Below are 27538 nucleotides of genomic sequence, written 5' to 3'. Positions count from 1 at the left end.
CAGTGCAGTCCCCAATCTTTGCAATCTCCCCCCTAAGATCCAGGGCCAGCTTCCCAACTTCAGCAGATATAGTAGCATTAATATTGCACAGGAATACTTGCAATTTGTCGTCCAAAGATGAGGCTGTTAAGGTGGATGGTGCTGGCTGCAAGAATGGGACTGTGGCTGAAGCTGTGAGATGCTCTGAATAAGGGTGATCTGCTGCCCCCCCTACCACCTGTAGGTGCCTGGAATTCTTCATCTGGCTAGTCTCTCGATATGGAACTGTGAGGGGTCCTGTGGAGGGCTGATCGATCCCTCCCCCAGTCGCCGCTGGGTGCCCGGAGCTCCCTTGTGTGCTGGGAGCGGTAGTAGAGGCCGGGGGTGCAGGCCTAGATAGGAAGCGCTGTAGTGGGGAAGGCCACGGGTCCATCAGCGGTGGGGAGGGGGGCTTCCAGCTCCCAATATTCCCCATGCTACGTCTCCGGGTGTGCGCTGGGCTTATGCGGCCTGCCTGGAGCAGTGGTCGGCTTGAGGAGCGGAGCGGGAGAGCAGGAGGTGCCGGGGATGAGCGGAGTTCTGTCACTGAGCGTCCGCCATCAAGCATGGTCGCGCATGCTCCCAACCATACATTTTCTGGCATTGACAATTTTTTACGTCCCATGATATTTGTGCAAATGTTTATCAAATGTATATTTTCAATTAAAAAAAAAATTCCAAAGTCATTATTAGCACACACAGTAAAACTTACGAAAGTCTTACAAAATCTAAAAAAACTGTATTAATTTTCGTAAATAATTAATATTTATATATTTCAAATTGGGCATTTTTGGTAAAGGGTGAAAATTGTAAATCAGTGACGTAAAGGGGTCTATTTATACTCCCAGGACATTGTTAGGACATTGCTAAGTGAGGCCCAGCTCTTACTGCTCACCTCCACTATCACAGGAGTGAACTCTCAAATGCTGATCTCAGAGCTATTGCATAAACGGAGAGAAGGAGCATGTGAGGGAGATTAAATAAAAAAAAAGCTCACTCCTGTGATGGTGGAGGTGAGCAGTAAATGCTAGGCCTCTTTTAACAGCGTTCTAGCAACATCCTCGGAGTATTCCAGTCAGGCTTCATGAGGTATGTAAATGGCCTACACCTATAGCAAGGACATTATTCAACAGTGATCTTCAAACTGCTGCCCAGGGACCAGATGCAGCCCTTTGCTTGCCCACCATATTCTCCCACTGAAACGAGACACTATCCTGCCAACTGACACCAATAATAGAACAACATTTCTCCCACTGACACCAACAATGGTGCACTATTGATGCCAATGATAGGGCACTATTCCTCCTCCTATTACCAATTGTGGGCAATGTTTACTCCAATGGATGCCAGGAAAATTTCCATTCCTGCTGGCCACAGTCTGCCCCCCCGCCCCAAAGTCTGAGTGACAATAGGCTGGCCCTTTGGAGAGTTTGGAGACTCCTGCTCTGAAGTTTAAATCCAGGCATCCCCTAAACATTCCCTCCCACCTAAAAACCTCCCACATGTATTTTTTATGCAAGTTTAAGATTTTTTAAGGTTTTTTTTTTTAGGTTTTTTAAAGTACTTACCTTTTCCATATGTATTCAGGTTAATTACACATGAGCCAGAGAGTCTTCCACTTCACCTCTGCTCAAGCACTGATGTTTATTTTTTTCTAACTCAGTGCCTCTCTCTGCATCACTACAATGTGAGTGTTGGGCACCATGGTGATGCTCCCGCTGGGGGATGGGTCAATAAAACCCTGCAATCACATGTTGTACAGCCTTATATTTAAAAGACTGAAAGGACCAAATAAGAAACTTTCATTATTGGGATGCACTTACACTTTAATGGGTCTTACCAACAAAAACTGACATTTCAGTTTTGCAAATACTGGAGAATTAAATCATTTTATGTACTTCTTATATAGACACTGAATGCATTCTTACATAGTTTAAAAATAAAAAAAAAACTATAAACCTTTTCTTTAGACGTTGAAAGTTATTTCTTTGAATATGTCATTGAAAAACAATAAATATGTCCTTATTTGCCGTCACATAACAAATCTTAGAGAATATCTCAGCTGATTACTTTTGATTATTTTTTATAAAAGTTTTCTTGTATAACTATTTTTATCACATATAGTCCTTGAATGAACTAAATTTGATATTTGAATATTTGAGCAGAACACAATGTCTTAGTCTTGACTACCATTTACATTTTTTTTCTTGTTTGCAATCAGCCATATGTCAAATTTTGCTACATAAATCAAAGATTGCTGTAATATAAAAAATATGAGTGGTTTATTTCTTTGGTATGTTGACTTGCCTTAGATGTGAAAGTAAGGCAGCCCATAGATGACATATTTTTTTTCGTTCAACCAGGAGGTTGAATGAACAAAAAAGACTCGATTCCCCCATCCACACACACAATGTGGATTGGGAATCCTCCCCGGTGATCTATTGTAGTCTGACAGTAGTGAGATTTCCCTGCCATCAGAATACACTAATCAGCTATAGCTGGTGGAGCTGGCCGCGTGGACATTTTTCAATGGGGCGGTTGTACAGAAGTCGATCGGTAGATTGAGTTCTGTACAACCACCCTGCCGATACATGGATCAAAATTCAGCTGGTTCACAGAAGCATGGCTTCAATCCATGTATGGTCGGATTAACACACTCAATGAGTTTGGTACAGACTCCTATCAGGAATAAGTTTCATCTTGTTTTTCTGTATTAAAAGTTTACTTTATTAATTAGTATTTGAATAGTCTGTATTAAACAATATAAAATGTCAGGTCAATACATCAACCTTTGAAAGAAGACACAAACTTATAGCTTTGGGCCACTCACCAATGCACGTTGGTAAAGTATCATTCCACTGAGCCAAGGCATTAGGCACTGCATCACATCTGATGGACACTGATCCATGGAGGATATATCCTGGGTTACACTCAAAGAAAACCACAGATCCAACGGCAAACTCATTTCCAATCCTTTTTCCAAAACGCGGCTCTGGCACTGAGCTACATTGAGTTGCGCTTGTCCTAGGAACCGCTGTAAAATAAATATAACAGAATTTTAAGAGCAAATCCAGGCAACAAGTAAGTCATTTATTGCTCCTCCTAACACTTTCTTCAACTCAAATGGATTTAATTTTCCTATGGTCCCTTGCAATATTGATTTACAGAACTTTCAGAGGGATGCCACTGGGATGGGCTGTAGATTCTTGCCAGACAATCTGGGTTGTACCACCTCCTTTGCAAGAGGAAATTATGGATTTTACAGCCAGATGGGTTAACAGAAGGCTCTGAAATTCATCTTTAAAATCTTAACAATAATGACCAATAATTTATGAAAATAAAAGCAAGTGTGTTTATTTATTTTGTACAACTAAGGCACTTTTTTTTAGAAAAGGCCTAATGTACTGAAACATAAAGTGGTCAAAAGCTGTTTTTTTTTTTAGGTGATTTCTCATATGCTTAATAAAGTAGCTGTTATTTAAGGGTTGGTTTACCAAACACCACTATTTTAGCTATGGTTACAAAATGTTAAATAACCCAACACTGTATTTTTTCTGAAGGATAATATTTTAAATGCCAAGGTCTCATCACTTGAGATCCAGGATCTGCAATTTGCTTTGGTCACTCATTTTGTTGGATTTCTATTTCAGTTCATATTATGGAGAATGACACGGGATAAGTGGGAATACTCAAGGCTCCAGGGTGGGTTAGAACATTTAATAAGTTAAGGTGGGTGGGAATACCAAATAGTTCAAGGTGGGCTGGAACAGCTATGCTTTGAGATCCCACTACTGGATTCCTCTAAAGATGGAAAAACTCAAAGAGTATCTTAGCCTGCCACACTTGTTCTGTACAGGGAATACCAAGCTACTGTATACAAATGCGGGCTCTTATTCACATTATCTGGCTTTTAGTTATTGTAAGATAACCCTACAATCCCAACTAGCCTTGGGAAGGCATATGTATAATTGGAGTACATACCTAGCATGTCTCCAAAAAGGTGTAGTTGGAAAGTTAATACAGATGGCAAACATTTTAATAGATTATTCATATACAGTACATACATATGTTTATAAATATTTTACTTTTAGATTCTTGCCAATTCAGCTTTCTATCTCATCTCTGCTGTTTCTATTTAACAAGGAATCAGCATCATCAACCCTATCTAATTTACAGGGATCTAATCTAGAAATAAGTAAATATAGATCAAAAACATGCAGCATGCTCTTTCTAGCTGTATAGCAGAGGTGTGTAAATCTCAAGATTGGCCGAACAGAATTACCAATTATCAAGCAAGTAAAATAGTAAAGTGTTTTCAGTTGTTCTGCTTTAGTTGCACTTTAGGACTCCCTGGTGTGCATATGACAGGTTCAGCATCAGAGAACTCGGGAAGGCAACCACAATGGGAATTGTACAGCAGGTGGAGAGAATCAATAATGTATTGCAAACTGACGAGATTTACCTAGCATATTTTTTACTCTGCAGAGTCAGTTTTCATATCAAATAATCGTAATTCACTGAAGTGCAAACTTTTTAGAATGTTTTTTTCCACAACGTTCAATATTGCCAAAGCAGTGCCATCTTCAACATTTGGAATTAGCTAAGTGCTTTATTACTGAAGACATATTATTTTATTACAAGCAGTTTCTCTGTTGATTTATGAATATGATATGAAAGAAACTGTAATGTACAAAGATTCTGTCAGTTTTTAAATAAGTATGCCATAGGTATTAGCCACTTGAACATGTAAGTGTGTAAGTATAGAAAATATTCTAATTCCCATAAGTGGGTGAACACACACACACACATTTAAATTGCAAGCACGTGCTATAAAATAAAAACATGCCATCAGTCACTTACAACTTGCTAATTGGCAGAAAGTCTAATAAAATGTGTCCCACTCTGTCAAAAGTTAAGAAAGAACCTCAGCTAAATATTCTTTGATTTTGGATAGGGTGGGAGTGCCACACCAACTTGTATTGTTCTTTAATAGATTTTATTTTGCAAAATAAAATCTTTAAAAGGCATATACAAGCTGGTGTGCGCTCTCATCCTTTTAAAACTTTAGTAGACCCCACAATTGCTGGTGAGCAGCCTCTAAGACTGTAAGCCACCCATCACGTTATAATGCATCTCTGCATGGTGCAGCCCTCCTATGCCACAAAGTTTGGAAAGGGTAGGGAAGAGATAGCACCTTTAGTTAGTACTACTGTCAACATTGCGTGTAGGTGAGATTTCCCTACACTTTCTGTGCCTGTAACATGATGGTCTTTGGAACAAGAAATTAGACCAAATTTTTAGCATAGGGAAACTACAGCAATAAAAGCTATTTTTTCATAGTGTCCTTATCAGAGTTTTCCCCTATGTTCCAGCACCAATGTTCATTGGGTCATGGTTCAGAAAAATATCCCCTTACTAGACCAGAGACAGAAACAATTATCTTGGAAAAATAGAAGAAAAAGAGTATTAGCCAAAATATATAGAATCCAAAATTATTTATTCCATCTTATGTATCCAAAAAAAAAGCCAACATCACATATCAGCATCATTGATGTCAACAAATCTACTAATTGGTTTTATTATAATGGCTTTAGCATTTAATGGTTTAGAGCAGTGGTTCTCAACCTTTCTAATGCCGCGACCCTTTAATACAGTTCCTCATGTTGTGGTGACCCCCAACCATTATTTTCGTTGCTACTTCATAACTGTAATTTTGCAGTGGGAGGACTAGCACCCCATCACTGATGTCAGTGGGATGAATAGTGTCCCATTGTTGGTATCAGTGGGAGGAATAGTGCCCCATCGTTGGTGTCAGTGGGAGGAATAGTGCCCCATCGTTGGTATCAGTGGGAGGAATAGTGCCCCATCGTTGGTATCAGTGGGAGGAATAGTTCCCCATCGTTGGTGTCAGTGGGAGGAATAGTGCCCCATCACTGATGTCAGTGGGATGAATAGTGTCCCATCGTTGGTATCAGTGGGAGGAATAGTGCCCCATCGTTGGTGTCAGTGGGAGGAATAGTGCCCCATCGTTGGTATCAGTGGGAGGAATAGTGCCCCATCGTTGGTATCAGTGGGAGGAATAGTTCCCCATCGTTGGTGTCAGTGGGAGGAATAGTGCCCCATCGTTGGTGTCAGTGGGAGGAATAGTGTCCCATCGTTGGTGTCAGTGGGAGGAATAGTGCCCCATCGTTGGTGTCAGTGGGAGGAATAGTGCCCCATCGTTGGTGTCAGTGGGAGGAATAGTGCCCCATCATTGGTGTCAGTGGGAGGAATAGTGTCCCATCATTGGTGTCAGTGGGAGGAATAGTGCCCCATCATTAGTGTCAGTGGGAGGAATAGTGCCCCATCAATGGTGTCAGTGGGAGGAATAGTGCCCCATCATTGGTGTCAGTGGGGGGAATAGTGCCCCATCATTGGTATCAGTGGGGGGAATAGTGCCCCATCATTGGTATCAGTGGGAGGAATAGTGCCCCATCATTGGTATCAGTGGGAGGAATAGTGCCCCATCATTGGTGTCAGTGGGAGGAATAGTGCCCCATCATTGGTGTCAGTGGAAGGAATAGTGCCCCATCATTGGCGTCAGTGGGAGGAATAGTGCCCCATCATTGGCGTCAGTGGGAGGAATAGTGCCCCATCGTTGGCGTCAGTGGGAGGAATAGTGCCTCATCATTGGCGTCAGTGGGAGGAATAGTGCCCCATCGTTGGCGTCAGTGGGAGGAATAGTGCCCCATCATTGGCGTCAGTGGGAGGAATAGTGCCCCATCATTGGCGTCAGTGGGAGGAATAGTGCCCCATCATTGGCGTCAGTGGGAGGAATAGTGCCCCATCATTGGCATCAGAGGGAGGAATAGTGCCCCATCATTGGCGTCAGTGGGAGGAATAGTGCCCCATCATTGGCATCAGTGGGAGGAATAGTGCCCCATCATTGGCGTCAGTGGGAGGAATAGTGCCCCATCATTGGCATCAGTGGGGGGAATAGTGCCCCATCATTGGCGTCAGTGGGAGGAATAGTGCCCCATCATTGGCATCAGTGGGAGGAATAGTGTCCCATCATTGGCGTCAGTGGGAGGAATAGTGCCCCATCATTGGCGTCAGTGGGAGGAATAGTGTCCCATCATTGGCGTCAGTGGGAGGAATAGTGCCCCATCATTGGCGTCAGTGGGAGGAATAGTGTCCCATCATTGGCGTCAGTGGGAGGAATAGTGCCCCATCATTGGCGTCAGTGGGAGGAATAGTGCCCCATCATTGGCGTCAGTGGGAGGAATAGTGCCCCATCATTGGTGTCAGTGGGAGGAATAGTGCCCCATCATTGGTGTCAGTGGGAGGAATAGTGCCCCATCATTGGCGTCAGTGGGAGGAATAGTGCCCAATCATTGGCGTCAGTGGGAGGAATAGTGCCCCATCATTGGTGTCAGTGGGAGGAATAGTGCCCCATTGTGGGTGTCAGTGGGAGGAATAGTGCCCCATTGTGGGTGCCAGGGGGAGGAATAGTGCCCCATCGTTGGTGTCAGTGGGGCGAGGAATAGTGCCCCATCGTTGGTGTCAGTGGGGGGAGGAATAGTGCCCCATCGTTGGTGTCAGTGGGGGGAGGAATAGTGCCCCATCGTTGGTGTCAGTGGGGGGAGGAATAGTGCCCCATCGTTGGTGTCAGTGGGGGGAGGAATAGTGCCCCATCGTTGGTGTCAGTGGGGGGAGGAATAGTGCCCCATCGTTGGTGTCAGTGGGGGGAGGAATAGTGCCCCATCGTTGGTGTCAGTGGGGGGAGGAATAGTGCCCCATCGTTGGTGTCAGTGGGGGGAGGAATAGTGCCCCATCGTTGGTGTCAGTGGGGGGAGGAATAGTGCCCCATCGTTGGTGTCAGTGGGGGGAGGAATAGTGCCCCATCGTTGGTGTCAGTGAGGGGAGGAATAGTGTCTCATCGTTGGTGTCAGTGGGGGGAGGAATAGTGTCTCATCGTTGGTGTCAGTGGGGGGAGGAATAGTGTCTCATCGTTGGTGTCAGTGGGGGGAGGAATAGTGCCCCATCGTTGGTATTAGTGACACAAATGATGGAGCACTATTCCTCCCACTGACACCAATGATACTTACCTTGCTGACCCCTGCTCCAGCCTGGGCTCGCTCTCTCCCTCTCCCATCTACAGCCTGCATACCTGGCTGCAGCAGCAAAATTTGCACTTACCTGTCAGCTGTCTTCCTTCTCTGGCCTCTCTCTTCACTCGGTCCTGCAGCTCCCTCGATCTTTGATCTATGCACGCTGCCGCTCGGCTCCTCCTCTCCAAGCTCCACCTCCTCGCCGGTGATTGGCCGCCTGTGTGCCTCTCCTGAGCTACAGTTCCGGTGGCCAATCAGCGGCGAGGAGGCGGTGACAGGGGCAGCATATCATCCCGCCCACACATCGCCGGAGACGGGAGCGGTGTCTCGGTTCCTAAGACCATCGGAAATATGTGTTTTCCGATGGTCTTAGGCGACCCCTGGGAAATGGTCGTTCGACCCCCAAAGGGGTCGCGACCCCCAGGTTGAGAACCGCTGGTTTAGAGGATGATTACATGAACACTGACTAATAGATTTGTATCCTGTTGATGTGGGTACAATCTGATCCTCAAAATGCACTGGCCTGCTATTTTGGATACATTTGATCACATAAATACTTTTAGACTCTAAATCCTATTGGTGTGTTATTCGTATTCATCTATTTTTTCTGGACTCCATCCCAGACATCCAAGGTGGCTGTCTCGTAGTTGAGCCTAAATGGAGCCAATGTACTTCTACAACAAAGACACTTTACTCCATAAGCCTGATTTAGGAGTAATGTCAGAACCTCCCATCTAAATCTCTGTAGAAGTAACAATCTGACAGGGGATCTAACCCTTTCTCACTATATAATTTTTTACCTTGAGTTAATCTTTAGGGTATCAATTTAAACAGCTTGTTTTTTTCAAACTCTCATTAAATCCCATTCACCCCTTAAATTTTTTTCATTCATGAAAGTAGTATGCTATATGATACTAATTAATTCTTATATACTCCTTTACTCCTTCACTGTACCCCGCAAAACCTTTTTTTTTATTTAAAAATGACAATTTACAGGCATTTTAGTAATTCATAAGAAAGCATTTATGCCACTGAAAGACATTTAAAGGTTCAGCACAATGTTTTGCACTTTAGGATGCAAAGAGCACAGAAAGCAGTGTTGACTTTCTTCGTTATCACAAAAAAGTAAAATGGGAAACTTAACAAAGCAAATTCAGAAACATCCCCATATGTGACAACCTGACAAAAATACAATTCTTATAAAAAAAAATTACTTTGCACCGCTGAATGCAGTTATAAACTTGAAAGATAAAATCCAGAGATCACATACCCTTAGTCTAAATATACACTATATTTTCATATACTGGGACACCCCTGCAAACCATTGGATTCAGGTGTTTCAATCACCATCCCATAGACACACTCCTAAACCTTGTGGACAGCACTCCCAGAAGAGTTGAAGATTGTATAGCTGCAAAGGGCGGGCCAACTCAATATTGAACCCTACAGACTAAGACTGGGATGCCATTAAAGTTCATGTGCATGTAAAGGCAGGCTTCCCAATACTTTTGGCAATATATATCTATCTATATCTATCTATATCTATCTATATCTATATATATATATATATATATATCTTGCGTTATATATATATATATATATATATATATATATATATATAGAATAAGACAATAAATAAGGGACATTTTAAAAAATGGACATTTAAAAAAATATACATTAATTGTATATTATACAAGCACTGAGCCATAGAACCTATTTTGGTAAAGTAAGATACTTTTATAAATATTCAGACTGCGCAGAAAAGGAAGATCTGCCACTTTTTAATTTTATAACCTAGTATTCACAATAAAATGATCTTATTATCTGCATCCTTTTTAGAATATTAGATATATGACCTATCATGTCATCAAGAAAACTATGTTAGTGTAGTATATACTATTGACATGTATGTGTCTGAGATCTTTCTTGCCATATAAAATAAGAAATGTAAAATAAATAAAATGTTTAAAAATCAACTTCATTAAAATACACTAACACAGCAACATTATGTTCTAAATATATTTCTCGTGTTACTCTTGTTATTGTTCAGTTCTGACCCCCATTATTTCCTGAGAAAACTCATTCTGTGCCTGGCAGTGGCTAATGATCATATTTTATAATGATGGTGGTGGTTCATGTGATAGACACATTTTGAAAGTAAGAAAAATAACCCCATTGTAAGAATTAGTATAGTTTTCACACAAACTGGTAATGGCAGAAAATGGTTTTACAGCTTTTGAGCAGGAATCATAAAAGACCTTTGGTAGACCATATCTGTGAACAGTAATGACTAAAAAGAAAAAAAAAAGATTTACACACACACACATATCATAACTCTCTGTACTCATTCTTAAATTATGATTTTTGCTTGCATACCTTTTACTACATTGATGTGAATGACACAATTTCTGAAAAAAATGGGAGTACCACCCCAGCTTGTATAGTCCTTTAAATTTTTTTAATTTTAATTTGTAACAACCAATGTGTTTCAGGGGCTCAGCACTTGGTTGACTATTAACAAAAATAAAAATAAAAATCTTTTAAAGGACTATAAAAGCTGGTGTGGCACTCCCATCCTTTCAAAAGTGTTTTAAACTCCTTCAGGGGTCCAGCAAGACTCCATAGTTGCAGGTTAGCAGCCTCTAGGACCATAAACCATCCACTGCATTATAACCCATGTCCATAAAGTTCAGCACTCACACATCACAAAGATAGTCTGCTGACCAGGCAGTAAAAGAGCAACCAGATATAAGATCATCCCTCTGCTCACTCTGCTCTCTTCCTCCATCAGCTTGGTCATTGTCAACAAGTAGCACATCTAATTTTCTACCACACCTGCTTCTTTCCCTCCCAGTCTGCTGTACAGAAGATTGCAAGAGGCTGATAAAACATCAAATTCAAGTACTTACACTAGTTGACTTAAAAAAAATATATTGATCTGCTTGGTTTTCAGCACTGCAGTAGCTACCAATATGGCTGGCCATCAATCAGTGGATTTTCCATTTTATATGACAAAAAAACAACCCATTCGTGTGCAAGGGAGAATGTATATTGTCAACCTTTTTAAGACCACATAACACCTACATACAGAATCCAAGAATTAGGAGTTATTCCTGGGTGCCACATACATACATTACTTTGTAGCATGCAAGATCTCTCCCATCAATGAGTCCAAGCTGTTACCGACAGTTCCAAATCTTGATCTAACTACTGGGGGAGCTAGGAGAACTTGCTCCTGATTTATGTGATCACTGTAATCACTGTGATTAACCAATCACAGTGACCACTACTGTGAAGGCCCATTCTCCTCTTTCTCCTCTGTGATGAAGAAAAGATGCATTGGGGTTTATTTATTAAAGCTGGTGCACTCAGAATCTTGTGCACTTCTGCATAGAAACCAGTCAGCTTACAGGGTTCATTGCTGAAGCTTAACTGAACAAGCTGAAGTTAAAAGCTGATTGGCTACCATGCACAGCTGCACCAGATTCTGAGTGAACCAGCGTTAGTAAATACACCCCATTGAATCTTATTCTCCTTGTTAGAGGAGAAGCCTGTAACAAATATCTGTTGAAAATAAATAAATGAATAAGTATTAACTAGATGAAGGCTTGATCAGTGAGTGCCAATGTTAGTGTCAGTATAAATGCCAGTTTGTGTCAGTGTAAGTGGCAGTTAGTGGCAGTGTGAGGGTCAGTGTGTTTTAGGTAGGAAAAAAATGGAATTATATTTGTGCCAGTGTGAGTGTTAGTGTCAGTGTGTTTAGGTAGCACAGTTACTGTACAGGTGAAACTCAAAAAATTAGAATATCGTGCAAACGTTAATTTATTTCAGTAATGCAACTTAAAAGGTGAAACTAATATATGAGATAGACTCATTACATGCAAAGCAAGATAGTTCAAGCCGTGATTTGTCATAAGTGTGATGATTATGGCTTACAGCTCATGAAAACCCCAAATCCACAATCTCAGAAAATTAGAATATTGTAAAAAGGTGCAATATTCTCGGCTCAAAGTATCCCACTCTAATCAGCTAATTAAGCCATAACACCTGCACAGGGTTCCTGAGCCTTTAAATGGTCTCTGTCTGGTTCAGTAGGAATCACAATCATGGGAAAGACTGCTGACCTGACAGTTGTGCAGAAAACCATCATTGACACCCTCCATAAGGAGGGAAAGCCTCAAAAGGTAATTGCAAAAGAAGTTGGATGTTCACAAAGTGCTGTATCAAAGCACATTAATAGAAAGTTATGTGGAAGGGAAAAGTGTGGAAGAAAAAGGTGCACAAGCAGCAGGGATGACTGACTGGAGAGGATTGTCAGGAAAAGGCCATTCAAAAGTGTTGGGGACTTTCACAAGGAGTGGACTGAGGCTGACGTTAGTGCATCAAGAGCGACCACACACAGACAGATCCTGGACATGGGCTTCAAATGTCGTATTCCTCTTGTCAAGCCGCTCCTGAACAACAAACAAAGTCATAAGTGTCTTACGTGGGCTAAAGAAAAACAGACTTGGTCTGTTGCTCAGTGGTCCAAAGTCCTCTTTTCTGATGAGAGCAACTTTTGCATCTCATTTGGAAACCAAGGACCCAGAGTATGGAGGAAGAATGGAGAGGCACGCACTGCAAGATGCTTGAAGTCCAGTGTGAAGTTTCCACAGTCTGTGTTGATTTGGGGAGCCATGTCATCTGCTGGTGTTAGTCCACTGTGCTTCATTAAGTCCTGGGTCAATGCAGCCGTCTACCAGGAGATTTTGGAGCACTTCATGCTTCCTCCCGCAGACGAGCTTTATGGGGATGCTGACTTCATTTTCCAGCAGGACTTGGCACCTGCCCACACTGCCAAAAGCACCAAAACCTGGTTCCATGACCGTGGGATTACTGTGCTTGATTGGTCAGCAAACTCGCCTGACCTGAACCCCATAGAGAATCTATGGGGTATTGCCAAGAGAAAGATGAGAGACATGAGACCGAACAATGCAGAAGAGCTGAAGGTCGCTATTGAAGCATCCTGGTCTTCCATAACACCTCAGCAGTGTCACAGGCTGATAGCTTCCATGCCACGCCGCATTGAGGCAGTAATTGCTGCAAAAGGGGTCCAAACCAAGTACTGAGTACATATGCATTCTTATAGTTTTCAGAGGTCCGATTTTGTTCTATGTACAATCCTTGTTCTATTGATTGCATGTAATATTCTAATTTTCTGAGATTGTGGATTTGGGGTTTTCATGAGCTGTAAGCCATAATCATCATTATGACAAATCACGGCTTGAACTATCTTGCTTTGCATGTAATGAGTTATCTCATATATTAGTTTCACCTTGTAAGTTGCATTATTGAAATAAATGAACTTTTGCGCCATATTCTAATTTTTCGAGTTTCACCTGTATTCTACTCAAATGCCACATCCGTGTATACATATGAAAATCTAAAAAAAACATTTATTGCGTTGGACTTTACTGGCATGAAAGGGAACACACAATGTGATTTATGAATCACATTGTGTGTTCCCTTTCATGCCAGTAAAGTCCAACACAATTTTATTTTTAGATTTTCATAAGTAGGACAATTAGGAGATTTATGTTGTGTGTTTTTTGTGGGTCATGGTAGTATGCATGAAAATTTACAGCTAAAGTTAAAAAATATATATTTTCAAGAGATATTCAATATAAAGCTTAATTTATTTTATTAAAATAACAAACATGTCATACTTACCTTCTCTGTGCAATGGTATTGCACAAAGTGGACTTGAACCTCCTCTTCACTTGCTGGTGGTCTGGGCTCCTCCTCTTCTCAGTGTGCCACCATAGGAAGACACTTCCTCTGGGAGTGCCCCCATGGGAGTGCTCACTCCCGAACGGGGCTGTGCACATTTTTCACTCACACAGTGTAGCTCAGCTCTGCCCTCTACATTCTGCTCACAGGATTTGATTGATAACATCAGGGACCAATGGCTCCCACTGCTGCATTTGTGATCTTAGAGAGAGGAGGGAGCTGCTGCAGACGGGCACAGTGCTGGATCAAGATCAGGCTCGGGATACTTTTTTTTTTCTAAATAGAATTGATTTTAAAAGAAGTAAGTAGTGGGTTTGCAGTGTAAAATCTGCAGTATCACTAAGACACACGATCCTTTTCAGGAAAACAATAGATTAACAAATAGCACTTGTGTTCCTTTTTGAAAAGCCATTACAATTCTCTACACATAGATCATTTTGTCAGACCTTTGCCACATGGAATACATTTTTCCCATCTGTAGCTAGCCTATGTAAAAGTGCACTGGAAATATATAGAATTATTTTCCCACTGAGAAGCCAATATACAGTATGACCTAAAGAACAGCAGCAAAAGAAACCGTTTTGAATTAAATGTATGCATGCAGATTTAACTGAATTTTTTTCAGCACTATAATTCAAAACAAGCACACTATTCCTACAGTGCCAACCAAACAACGCCTGAATCCCAGATGATAATCCAATCACAATTGTTCCTTGTGTGGCTATTGGCTAATATCTATTGAGTACTACAATGGGCTTGAGGAAAGAAGGGGAGAGGACACAATGGTCCCAGTGCCCAAAGATCAACAGCATGCTCAACACATAATGTATGTACTTATCATACAATTAATGCAATATGTCGATATTGACAGACTGATGTACACATTCAGCTGCTATTCAACAGTTAATTTTGCCCCAAGGTTGTATATATTGTTTGTAATCTGCACATTCTTTGGTTACTTATCAAAGTAACATTCTGTATCATTCACAAACATTTTTGTCTAAGGATACCTTAATGTGCATCTAAACTGAAAAAAAAACCCTGAATTTTTCTGTATTTTCACCTGGTGATCCTGCCAGGTGAACACACTTGTTGCCCTAGGGTGGCAATGCCCATGTATTGCACTGTGTAATAGGGGAGCAGCATTGTCCCCCTGCGCTTCTGATTTGAACTACGAATCCCTTTATTTCTCCTCATCTCTATTGCATAAGGAGGTGTGGTTATGTAGTTCATAGAAGACAGTTGTGAAACCTGATTAAATTGTTTAAATTGTCACTAAATTAATTTTTTAACTAAAATAAAAAATATGTTAAAATATTCATAGAATGTACTATTTCGCTGACCCTTTTTTCATCTCTTATACACTCTCTTAAAGTTTTTTTCTGCTGTTCTCAGATATTCTTTTCTAGGATTGCTATGTTTGTTCTCCATACTCCCCTTGAGTATGTGAATGTAGCCACCCTTTCCTGCTTGCCCTCAAGAGGGTCTACACATCTATCTGCAGACACATTCAACTCTATGGGAATTGAAGAACAAATAGAGAGGATCATGTGACCAGAAATAACGGCACTGCTCACTATACCAGGGGCGGACTGACAACTCATGGGGCCCTCGGGCAATAGGGGATCATGGGGCCCCTGTGTCCTTGCCCAAACTCAAAAAAGCCTATGAAAAAGGTACTAGGGGCATCTCATGGGGCCCCCTACTGACCCTGAGCCCTCGGGCAGTGCCTGAGTTTCCATATGGTCAGTCCGCCCCTGCTCTATACTAATAGCAAGAAAGAAAGAAAGAAAGAAAGAGAAAATAAATCTTGTATTCGTAAAATTTAAAGAAGTTTAAATGTTTGACTTTTAATGTTGATTTCTAAAAATCATTAGCATTTCATTAGATTAGAAAACATTTCTTGTTCTAATCAAGATTAATATCCAATGTACTGCTTGTTCACCATACACTTTGAATGACTATGACATGCTTCACCCAATAGGTATTGACAAACTAATCAAATACATTGTGGAGTTCATCGCTCTATTCGGACTTATAAAAACCCTGATATTATTTACACAATGTTCTGTTGAAAAAATAAATATTGAAAAAAAGACATATTGAAAGACAAGACTTAATGCAATAAAACTGAGGAACTAAATTTAAACTATGTCATTACTGTAGTGATCTACAGGTAGTTATGGACATATATGACCAATATGTATTAAATAGAAAGCTTCAAATACAATACATATTCTATGTATTGTTAAAGCTACATATGTAATTACCTTGATAGACAAAGTGAAATCCTTTCGATGTCAATGGTCCAATAGTTGTAAATCTAACAATAATCTGGTTACCAGAACTTAGTGGAAGCGACTCTCCTACTCAACAGAATAAATAAAACAAAATTTATTAACAAGCCAACAATTGTTGAAGTCTGATTGTGTTGTGGATAAGAATGTTATATGCAGATAAAATAAAATATAAAAAAGCACTTTGCATATGATCTTGTTGATAATCATCACTCTATTCTGTGATTTCAGACTCACAGAAAAGGGATTTTACTTTTCATAAAAGGCATGTTATTTTATTACCATATGTTGGCTTCTCTTCGAAGAGCAGAATGTTGATTGTTGTAAAAAAAAATCTACAATATTGTTAATTTTTCTGGGTCTTAATAACTAGGAGGGTCGATCTGTAGAAGAAAGATGCTTATACTTACCTATTCTCAGGTGCTCCAGTCCTGTCACATGATACCAATGGCAGCATCGGTTGATGGAGGAGGGACAGTTGTCGACCAATGCCCCATAGTAAGTCTATTGGATGCATCACCACACAGGCATTGCAGCTATTGTTGGTGATCTCTCCACTGACGCTGGGTGCTAGGGAGATCATGTGACTGGACCAGAGCACCTTGAGAATAGGTAAGTATAAGCATCTTTCTTCTACAGCATAGTTAAAATGTCAGTTAAAAGGGAGGTGGGAGCAATTTCATGCTTAGATAAAGCCTGGAATTCTACATTAAGGATTGATCTTAAAGGTAAATATGTGATTTATTTCTATATGCTTACCACTTTATTTTAAAAGATTGAGTTTGAAGTAACAGTTGGAATGGCTAAACAATGAGGAATTTGAGATCAATTCAAGTCTTCTAGGTTGTTCTTTTTTTTTTTTTTGACTTTGCTCTATTTTTTTTTATACAAAATCATCTTATTTAGTGGCTGCTGAAAATTGTGTGAACTGTGGTGGCGAAGACTTTCATCTTTTAGGAACGCTTTGACTTGTTTATTTCCTAACAGTCTCTTGGCCAGAGGTTTTGATATGCAGTTGTCCAAACCAAATTTAGAGCTATTAACTGCTTCTGTTCTGCCCTATAGCAGAAATCCTACCACAGGGCGGCACGGGTGTGCAAAATCACGTATATATACGTGATTTTGCCATTCCGAGTAAGGGGCACATACACACTACTGCGCCACCATTCGCGGCCTCAGCTGTCAATCACTGGGTCCGCACCCGGTGATTGCCGAGTATCTCTGCTGTCAGCTCCTGCACACACAGAGCCATACAAAGCAGTGTGCTTAAAGTGGAAAGTGCACACATAGCATACTGTGAAACAGCATAAAGCACACAGTTAACCCTTTGATTGCCCCACATGTTAACCCCTTCCTGCCCAGTGCCATTAGTGCAGTGTCAGTGCTTTTTATTATCACTGATCACTGTATTGGTGTCACTGGTGATGTCAGTGACACCAAGTCAGTTCCTCCCAGTGTCAGAATGCCCACCACAGTCCCGCAGTCCCGCTATAAGTCGCTGATTGCTGCCATTATTAATAATAAAAAAAATCCAGTATATATACCACCATTTGTAAATGCTATAACTTTCACATAAACCAGTTCATTTACACGTATTGGGATTTTTTTTTAGCAAAGACATGTAGCAGAATACATTTTGGCCTAAATTTATGAAGAAATTAGATTTTTTTTATTTTTTTACTGGACATGTTTAATAGCAAAAAGTCAAAAATATTGTTTTGTTCTCAAAATTGTCAGCCTTTTTTGTTTATAGCGCACAAAATAAAAAACGCACACGCTATCCAATACCACCGAAAGAAAGCTCTATTTGTGGGAAAAAAAAGGACTTAAATTTAATTTGGGTGCAGCATTGCATGACAGCGCACTTGTCAGTTAAAGTAACGCAGCACCGTATCGCAAAAAATGGCCTGGTCAGGAAAGGGGGTAAATCCTTAGCAGGGCAAGCGGTTAAAAACTTTATAATTAATTTCCACAATTTAAGGGCATAAAAGGTTTTCATTTGGTACAATGGATTAATAAATGCCTTGATAATTTTTTATAAGCTGACTAATTCTAATTACTTTTTTAAATACTATTATGTTCAACATTGTACTTTCCTCTCTGTTTTAGTGCACAGAGTGAGAGGCATGATGCCTTTTGCAGGCTGGAGAGATTTGTTTGTAACACATCTTTATCCTGCATGTTATCATCAAAATTGTCTCTGATAGGATAACATCACTGAGAACCTTACTAGTTTCTGATTTTTTGTGATTTTGTGAGACTTTGGCTGTAATTGAGACAGATGCATTCCACTAGTTCACAACTCCAACATACTTATTGTTCTTTCAGCAAAGGAACCCACACCTGGGAACATTTATCTACAGATCACATACATCTGAAGGTTAAACTCTGAGGTGGTCTATTATCAATGAAGATAGTTAAACTGGTTGTTTTGTATGGTCACCAGCCATTTGGTAGTTTGACATTTTGGTTGAGAGCCCAAGCAAATGTGACAGTTAGCATTCCTGACATACCAGGAAAGTAACTGATTTTTTAAAACCATTTTGTAAAGCAAAATTGATTGTTTCACTTTAAATGGAATGAAAGTGGAACTAAATCCATTGATTTAATGGTTTAAAAAAACCCTGTTACTTCTCTGGAATGCTGGGAATGCTAATGTCACATTTGCTTGTGCTTTCCACCAAACTGTCAAACCATCAAATGGCTGGTGTCATAACTTATCACATGTGCAGCACCTTGGCAGTTGCAGATCAAAGACTATGATGGCAGCTTCCTTGGCTGAAAAGAATAGAAGGGTTTATTTCCAATGTAAGACTTTATTTTTACTGTCACTGTTATCAATATTATAATAATATAACTGTGATTGCTTATTATACGAATCCTACATTCATTGCAACCTTTTAAATTGTAACTTTAGAATTCTCAACTGTAGGCCTTGTTCACTCCATACATACAGAAAAACTGATGGAATGTACAAATTTCACTTGAAGAGACATCAGTTTACATCAGTTTTCATGTGTTCTTCAATGAGTTATACACATTGCAGAAAAAAATCTGCATGTGATACTAGAGTTGTGCTGTGAACAGGGCCCATAGAGATCAATTTTGGCCTTGCAGAATGAGCACAGAAAAACTGCACCATGGTGTGAACAAGCCCGTAAGCTTTCAAACTGTATATCGCTGAATTTACTAAATACACCTTCACCATTCTGCTTGACTAAGAGATGACAGCATTTTTTTAAAATCTGGTTGGAAATCTCTTTAAGGATGAATCATTTTGAAAGAGGCAAAAATATAAAAACATATGTTAAATGACCCAATGGCATCTCTTAGAAAAAGTACCTGAATGTGATCCTGAGAGAGAGGATAAGAGAGGCGACTGTTGAGTTGCTCCATCATATACCTCAACTACGTCGTGGAGAGACGTCTGGAAAAACACAAACTGGCCAAAAACCACTAAAGAGCAATAACCAGTAGCAGAGAAAGAAAAGGGAGAGAAAAGAGAAAAAAAATCATGTTCCAAGTTCATGATCATTAAGATTTATAAATTCTAAAAATAAAAAAAGTGACAGTTTTTATTAAAAAAAGGCAAATACTTGCCCATAATAGATTACAAAATAAAAATGACAGTAGTAGTAATAATAATATATTTACAGCAAACATGAAAAATAAAGCACCATCAATGCAGGTTTGCTGATTGCTGTTTACTGGACAGGAAATGTCAAATAGTAAAAATTAGTGGGTCATAAGTGGCTTACTTAAGTATTATGGTTCCCGATTGTATGTCAATGTGTTAAATCAATTGTTCGTAAAACTGATTCTGTGAAAAGGGGCTCTATAACACACTGGATTGGTTTTACTAAAATTTCTGTTCTATATTTTAGACATTTGCCCCATGTGTTATATTTACTGGACATGTCTCTTTAATGCTTTGCTTTCTGATCATGAAGCATGTCTTAATCATATGAACCCAGACACAATTTTTTTCCCTGTCCGTAGATATATAAAAATGTGTATACGTTTTGTCCCAGTTTCTCTTCTCTGATTGTGATTATTATACAGTTCATCCAGTCTTACACATATAAATATAGATATATCCATTTTCACTACTTTACTAAATTTTGTAACAAAAGTCAGATAACAATAGATCTTTGTTTATTATTTACACCAAAGAAAAATAGTAGAGCAAAGATTCCATGGGTCATTTTTTTGTGATCTGATGAAGTTTTCTATTTGCTGATAAAAAACATTCCAGATACATCTTAGCAGAAAAAAAATCAACTGGATTTTCTTCATTGTGCAAGAAACAAACATGCTTTACCAATTAATCAGAATCCATCTTGCCCTGGCCTAGCATATATAATGTGAATTCTGATTGATTGCCAATAGTTTATTAAACATTGAACTTTACGGGGTTGATTTACTAAAGGTAAGTAGACTGTGCACTGCAAGTGCAGCTGCTCCAGAGCTTTGTAAATGAGGTAAAGCTTCACTTTGCAAAGAATGGCTCTAAGGAAGAGGCACAGCCTAGAAACGCGTCAGCCATCAACTACCTAGAGGTTTACAGTCCCCCACCAGACCACCTTCAGGGTGATTAGACCACGCTGCATTTCTTGTGACATGCTCTCCATTTGATTTTATTTCTTTTTGAGTATTTTACTTTTTATCAATAAATTCCATTTTTAAAGGTAATGCACTTGGCCCGTGCGCCCTCTTTTTGTCTTTTCATATACAGTTCTATCTGGATTTCCCCGGTCCGTTGAGGGCAGCACAGCTTGCATTTCTTCCATACACATGTGGGAATACTGACATTGTAGAGTCCAATGTCCAGCGCAGGAGCTTAGGCATTCGGTTGCTTTTTTCTTCATATCAGACATTGCAAAGAATACCCAAACACATGCAAGGAAAAGAAAAAAAAAGCATTTTTACTTGCACATGATTGGATGATAGAAATCAGCAGAGCTTCCTCTAATTTCAGAGCTTCCCCTTAGATCTAGAGCAATTGCACTTGAAGTGCATTTGCGGGTGCACTTGCAGTGCACAGTGTATTTGCCTTTAGTAAATCAACTCCAATGTTTAGCTGACTTATTCATTTTTTGAGGGGGGAATCTAACAGTTTAAAATATGTTTTGCTTGATAAGTTAATGTAGTTATTACATGCAGTCTATAAAAATAAACTGTATAAAGGAGGTAAACACAACTATACATTTACAAATGTACCTGGGCTATCATTTTTATTTTTGTTAAATTTGGCATGGCTCTATTTAGTAAGTCTGAGTGTTTCTTTTATTGGGTGTATTTAAAAGCAGATATTCACTGCAGGTGAATCTTCCTTGAGCATGCGTTTTAAATTACAAGGAATGATTAACAACCTATAAATATTTTGTGCATGCTACATCATTCACTGCTGTAATTATGTCATATATACTGTATATATATATATATATATATATATATATATATATACATATAAAAAATAAAAGTATTATGCTATATAATTGTTAGTAATGTTTTTAAATAAAAACTAGAAAGAAATACATAAGCTTTACAGAAATATACAGTAGCATTTTTCTACTACAGCCATACATGTAAACCAAGCTTTTGAGCAATTAATGAACCTATGATCACATGACTTAATAAAAATGTTAACTGAAGAAGGAATTCCAAGAAATCTAAGTGAAAAGTAAGACAAGTACTGGAAAAATGTACAATTTCCATTCCTATAGCATTTGCATAGGAGTAAACCAAAGATGCCAAATTGGATGTCCATAACAGAAACAAAAACCACTGTAACCCAAAGTGCTAGACTAGTTTTTTTCCCCCAAATGTAAACAAAAATAATGTGGTCTTATACTGCATAGCTCACAAAACTAATTAAAAAATGACCTGGATAAATTAAATAAGCCAGTTAGGCATTTTAGGAGTACCATACCTAGGATTATATTTTCTATAAAATGTTATTTTTACTTAAAAAAATTAAGAACATTGTGGCAAAAATGTTTCTCTTTAAAGGACATATATGGTAATATGGTATGATTGTACATATTTATTTTTTATAGTCAGGACATAAAATATCATTTAAAAAGGTATTATTTTGTAGCCAGTAGGTGAAGCTTTTGGCTAATTTTCAAATGTTTGCCAGGTTGGTCTGTAATGCTGCTATGCTCTTTCTGTAGAAATCCAATGTCATTAGAAACCTTGTCAATAAACCAGAAACAAATTCTCCTGCACTCTAGGACCCAGGTGGGTGGCGTATGGATGGAACCAGACCCGGAAAAATCGACCACCAGTGCATATAGAGTTGTGCAGCTCCAAACAAGGCTGGGGAAGCCCGACCAATACTGCAAAGCAAAACAAAAACGAGAAGCGCACCAACCTTGCGCATTACCTCAGTAACCAAAATGTATTTTTCATCAGAGCACTGATGAAGAAGGGATGCCCTTCGAAAATGTGTCAGCTGTACTGAGTGTCTACTCCCATGATGGGACTCGCGCTGGCTCCTTATCTTTCAAGTCTCTCTGAGGACTTACATGCCTGATTTTATTCTCTGTTTGTGAGTATCATTTTGCATTAATAAATTTTGGTTACTGAGGTAATGCGCAAGGTTGGTGCGCTTCTCGTTTTTGTTTCGCTTTGCAGTATTAGACACCTTGTATTCAACATCATTTGTAAAGAAATATTTTTTTCTAAATAGAAGGAAAAAAATTCTATGTATTTGCCCTTATATACTGTAAATCTAAGTGTTTGTTACAAAAATAGATCCTATAATTTTTTTGGCATTTTATTTTTACATGATTTTTGATTAATGATTATAGATTTCATTTTTTTTTCTTGCCATTTTATATATTTTTCCCTTTTCAACTTGCACCCACTTGTCATTGAATTCAGAAGCATCCTTGTTCAAATGACTAAAGGGTTTTTTTTCTCTTCATTCCTTCAATTTCACTATATATTATCCACTGTAGTAGCTGCATGCTTGAATCAATTTTCCTCAGTAGTCACAGTTTTCAGATACTCTACAGTAATATTATGCAGCTGCAGAGATAGACAAAGGAAACATCTGCACGTACTCTGGCTTGACACATTGGGGTATTTTCTTAAAGGAGTAGAGCATGTTCACATTGCCAGGTGAATTTTCACTTACCATAGTAAATTAGGTGAACATGTTCTGAATTCAATTATCCAATCAGAAATTCAGTTTTTTCAATTTTCTTTGCAATTGATTGGGTATTGTTTGCAAAGTTTCTTTTCATGTAGCTTAACCTTATTCACTAAACTAAATGAAAACTCACTTGAAAGGTGAACATGCTTTATTCCTATAATAAATTTTCCTTACTTATACTGAATTTTACTTTGCTACACTGACGACAACACTTGTATTTATTCTTTGGTATGAAAATTAACAATATAATCCTGTGTTTTTCAGACTGTTACTATGCAACCATTATATTTCATCACAGTTTTCTTTTGTGGTTGTACAATAAATTAGTATACATTTTTACAATTAGGTATTAAGGTCAAGTATGTGCCACTGTTGTAATGCATAGATAATTTCCTTTCAGACAAGTTGTGTGTGCATTGGATTTTGTGATAAAAAATGGCATGGGGATAAAATATCAATATTTTTTTTCAAATAAACAAACTTCTTTAGTCATACAAATGTATTTACATTCCACTGAGGTAAACCAGAATGTTTTAGAAAAAAGAGTATATACAAACTTTAAAAATTATATCAAAATAGTATAAATGTAAATAATTTCAAGTTCCAATAATCAGAACTCTGGAAGACATTTGTGGCTACTCCTCCTATAAGTACTTTAATGATGATCTTCATTATTATTTTATGTATTTTGCATTATGTAGAGTACAGCAGTTTAAAATAAAATAATATATGAAAGGGATGTGTTTTAACTCCTATATTTTAGTAAAATAAATAAATGAATGATTAAATACATAAAATCCACAGATATATGGAAGTGTTAATTTTCCTTAGAGCCAAAAGAAAAACTTGCCAGATTTCTGCCAAGAAAATGGAACGTATGAACAACTTTTTTATTTTGCATCACTTTACATAAAATAAAGGGCAAAGGTTCACCTGAGACCCAATGCTTGAAAAAATGTTGAATGATTTTCATGTTTTACTGTGTGGTTAGTTTTTTTTGAAGATTTTTACTTTCTGTTTATTTGTATATTGTTTTACATTAACAGTCTGATATGGTAATTAGCATTAGTTATGTAAGAAAACACTGGATTAAGTACAAAAAAGGTATATAAAAAATAAAACATAAAAGATAACTACTTCCTATTTTTAAATTTTATAGTGATTTAATCTTTTTAAAGGTTAATCCTTTTTTAACGGGTCTGGGACTTATTGGGGCACTATTAGATGAATAAAAAAGATAGCATTCTGGCCTTACATCTCTGTGTTCCGGACCTAAATCTCACAAAGGATAAAATCTGCATGGAGCTTGTATGTTACAAGTACTACCCAAACAAGTGTTGGAAATGTATTGGGACCTCTACAAATTGGACCTATATGTCTGTGGTAGGCACATTAGATTGTGAGCTCTCTACATGGCAAGAACTAATGTAAATAGTAAAGTGTTGCCTAATATGTAATAAATTATATAAATATGGGCATAAAATAGATGTGTCACAATCATACTTACATGTCAAACTAATAATCAGGTTGAAACAAGACACATGGCTATTCAACAAAAATAAATAAATAAATGTTAAGCCTGCATCCTCAGAAACTTGCTCTTGATCTAGATCCATAAAATACATTTTCCCTCAATAAATAAATATAGTATTAAACTATTATAATAACAAGAAAAGCAACTGTCATCAGAGCTAATGTGCAATAAAACATTCGGGAATAAAAATAGATCTAGGTGCTCATCTCATGTACTGTAATATGAATTTTATTGTGCTATAATTTTAGGATTGCATTGATTTCAAGCAATACTTCATTAAATGAAAGCTACATAGTGGATATTCAACTACTTACAGAAAAATTAGAAAAACACATTATACGGTAATAATTTTACATGTCATCTATATGTGTAGTGATTATTTGCTTAGGCTGCATATCTTTAACAGAAAACCAACCAGATATTTAAAGTGCTAAAGCCCACCTATTTTTGAATGTTCTCTAGCACCTGTGGAAAAAGCACTTGCTGCAATACATACCTTTAATGTAGGATTGTCTCCTCATAGTAATTCATTTTCTGTACTAGATATCCTTAATCTTTTGGGTTGAAGGACTTCATTAAACTATGGAGTCAACTCCATTCAACACACTTTCACAAACAATAACAAATTAAAACCTTCAAAGTTTAACCTTCATCCAATATAATTCCATCATCAACTTTATTACTATAGATGAAATGCACTCTTCTCTGAGTGATTTGGGGTTTACTGTTTAACCTCTTGCTGACCATGTAACACATATGTGCGGCAGCAGGGCAAGCTAAGCACATAGTGTCAATGGGGTCCAAGGTTTCTGTGTTGTGAGTGTGCTTACTTTGCTCTGCTAGCACAGTGACTGAGCTGTCACAGACAGCTCACAGTCCATAATTGTGGTCAGGAGCCATCAAGATGGGCTCCCTTTCAAAAAACCTCTGTGACAGCTAATCACGGTGATCACATGATTGGGAAGTCTGTCCTGATTCCCAGAGTTAGGACCCACCTAAAGGTCCTCAAGGAGGCAGTGGGGAGGGGCATTAATTGTATAATGCTAAGGACTAGGACTGGATAGTCCTAGTAGTGTCGAATCCAGCAAGGTTGATATTTAGTTATATGTATGTTCAAATGTACAGATTCATTATATGTATTAAGGAAATATTTATCTATTAAATGTACTGTAAAATGTGTTCTGTTTTGGGTATCTTGATTCTAATGAAGGATGACTAAATCTTAAAATAAGGATTGAATTTATTTACAAATAGGGATATTGAAGTATTTTAGTTACATATAAGGAAGGGGATAGGGACAGGGGGAATATGGAGTCTCTAGACTAACTACCAAACATTCTCACTGAATCTTTCATACAAGGTCTCTTGTTCATACTTGAAACATACCCTAAGATGGGTCCCAGCAAATCATATCCTTGATCCTTTGTGGAAGATATCTTGAATCCCATATTGAAGAAAAATATATTTGAAATATATTTTAAAAATATTCTTCCCAAATATATTGCCATATATTTGGAATGCTACAATTTCGGCCATATTCAATACATTTCAAACTATATTTATATATATATATATATATATATATATATATATATATATATACTGCATTTACCATTATATGTTAAAACAATCCGAAGAATATTTTTAAAAATATATTCTTCAGATTTTTTTAACATATAAAAAAGTAATTTTAACATATATTTTTACATATATCTGTAAATGCATTCCAAAAATGTAGATTTGTATTTTTGAAGACATACAGTATATTTGAAATGTATTTTTAAAAATATTTTCATATATTTTGTAATAAAAATGCATTTCAACATGCAGTGTGTATATATATATATATATATATATATATATAAATATATTGAATATGGCCAAAATTGTAGCATTTCAAATATTTGTCAATATATTTGCGAAGAATATTTTTAAAATATATTTCAAATATATTTTTCTTCCATGTGGGACCAAAGGTCACAAAAGGTCATTACTGTCCCAGGCTCAGCGTTGAGTTTCTTTTGAGCAGATGATCATGCAGAATGTCCATCCCATCCTTTCCCCTTGAACCATGCAGGCCAGATGTGGGGGCAGTGAATAGCCTCAAGAGTCCTACTGGTCAAATGATAACAACCTCATGCATTCACCTAATCCTTTGATGTTGGCTTTAACACAGAGACCTTTGCAATCTGGAGAGGACATAATGTACGAGCTGCATTGACATTATTTTTTATCCAATATTACATGTACTTATAGAATTAGCTGTATTCCTGTTTTAAAATAGCCTCAACCATGCTTCTGATGAAACAGAATTTCTACCCATAAAACGCGTAGAGAGAAAGCTCCATCCTATCGCCTTCTTTAGCAAAAGTATATGTTTTTGATATCACTGTGAGTGTATTATAGATTTATGTATGTTAGCTATTAGATGGTGGATGGGCATGCATTAGTAAGTTGAGGCTGAGTGTTTTTATTGCACAATACATGCTACATGAGCTTTTAGTATGTTTTAACATGGTATTAATAAAATACTGATTTTTATATTATAATAAAAGGTTTAATTTGGGTACCTAAAAAGCCCACTATATGTCTTTGTATGCAATCATGCAAAAAGCAAATTCCTGTTCACTTATTTCATCTGCACATAATAGAGTATTCAAAATCAACA

At 38.1% G+C, this 27538-nt stretch overlaps 1 protein-coding gene across 1 annotated transcript in view; it reads right to left on the bottom strand.

Annotated features, from left to right (window-relative positions):
• CSMD3 (CUB and Sushi multiple domains 3) overlaps nucleotides 1-27538 on the bottom strand; it is a 1455553-nt gene that overhangs the window by 332212 nt on the left and 1095803 nt on the right. Inside the window, exons 33-35 of the mRNA XM_089664334.1 lie at nucleotides 19517-19630; nucleotides 16148-16243; nucleotides 2849-3052 (exon numbers count right to left, since the gene is read on the bottom strand). Coding sequence (XP_089520460.1) covers nucleotides 2849-3052; nucleotides 16148-16243; nucleotides 19517-19630 — 414 coding nt within the window. The remainder of the gene's footprint in view (nucleotides 1-2848; nucleotides 3053-16147; nucleotides 16244-19516; nucleotides 19631-27538) is intronic.

This window comes from Staurois parvus, unplaced genomic scaffold, assembly GCF_062004578.1.
Source record: "Staurois parvus isolate SC_StPar_1 unplaced genomic scaffold, SC_StPar_1.0 ptg000047l, whole genome shotgun sequence".
Classification (NCBI taxonomy): Eukaryota; Metazoa; Chordata; class Amphibia; order Anura; family Ranidae; genus Staurois; species Staurois parvus.
Note: the sequence above shows the minus strand (reverse complement) of the source record. Positions and strands in the feature narration are given on the sequence as shown.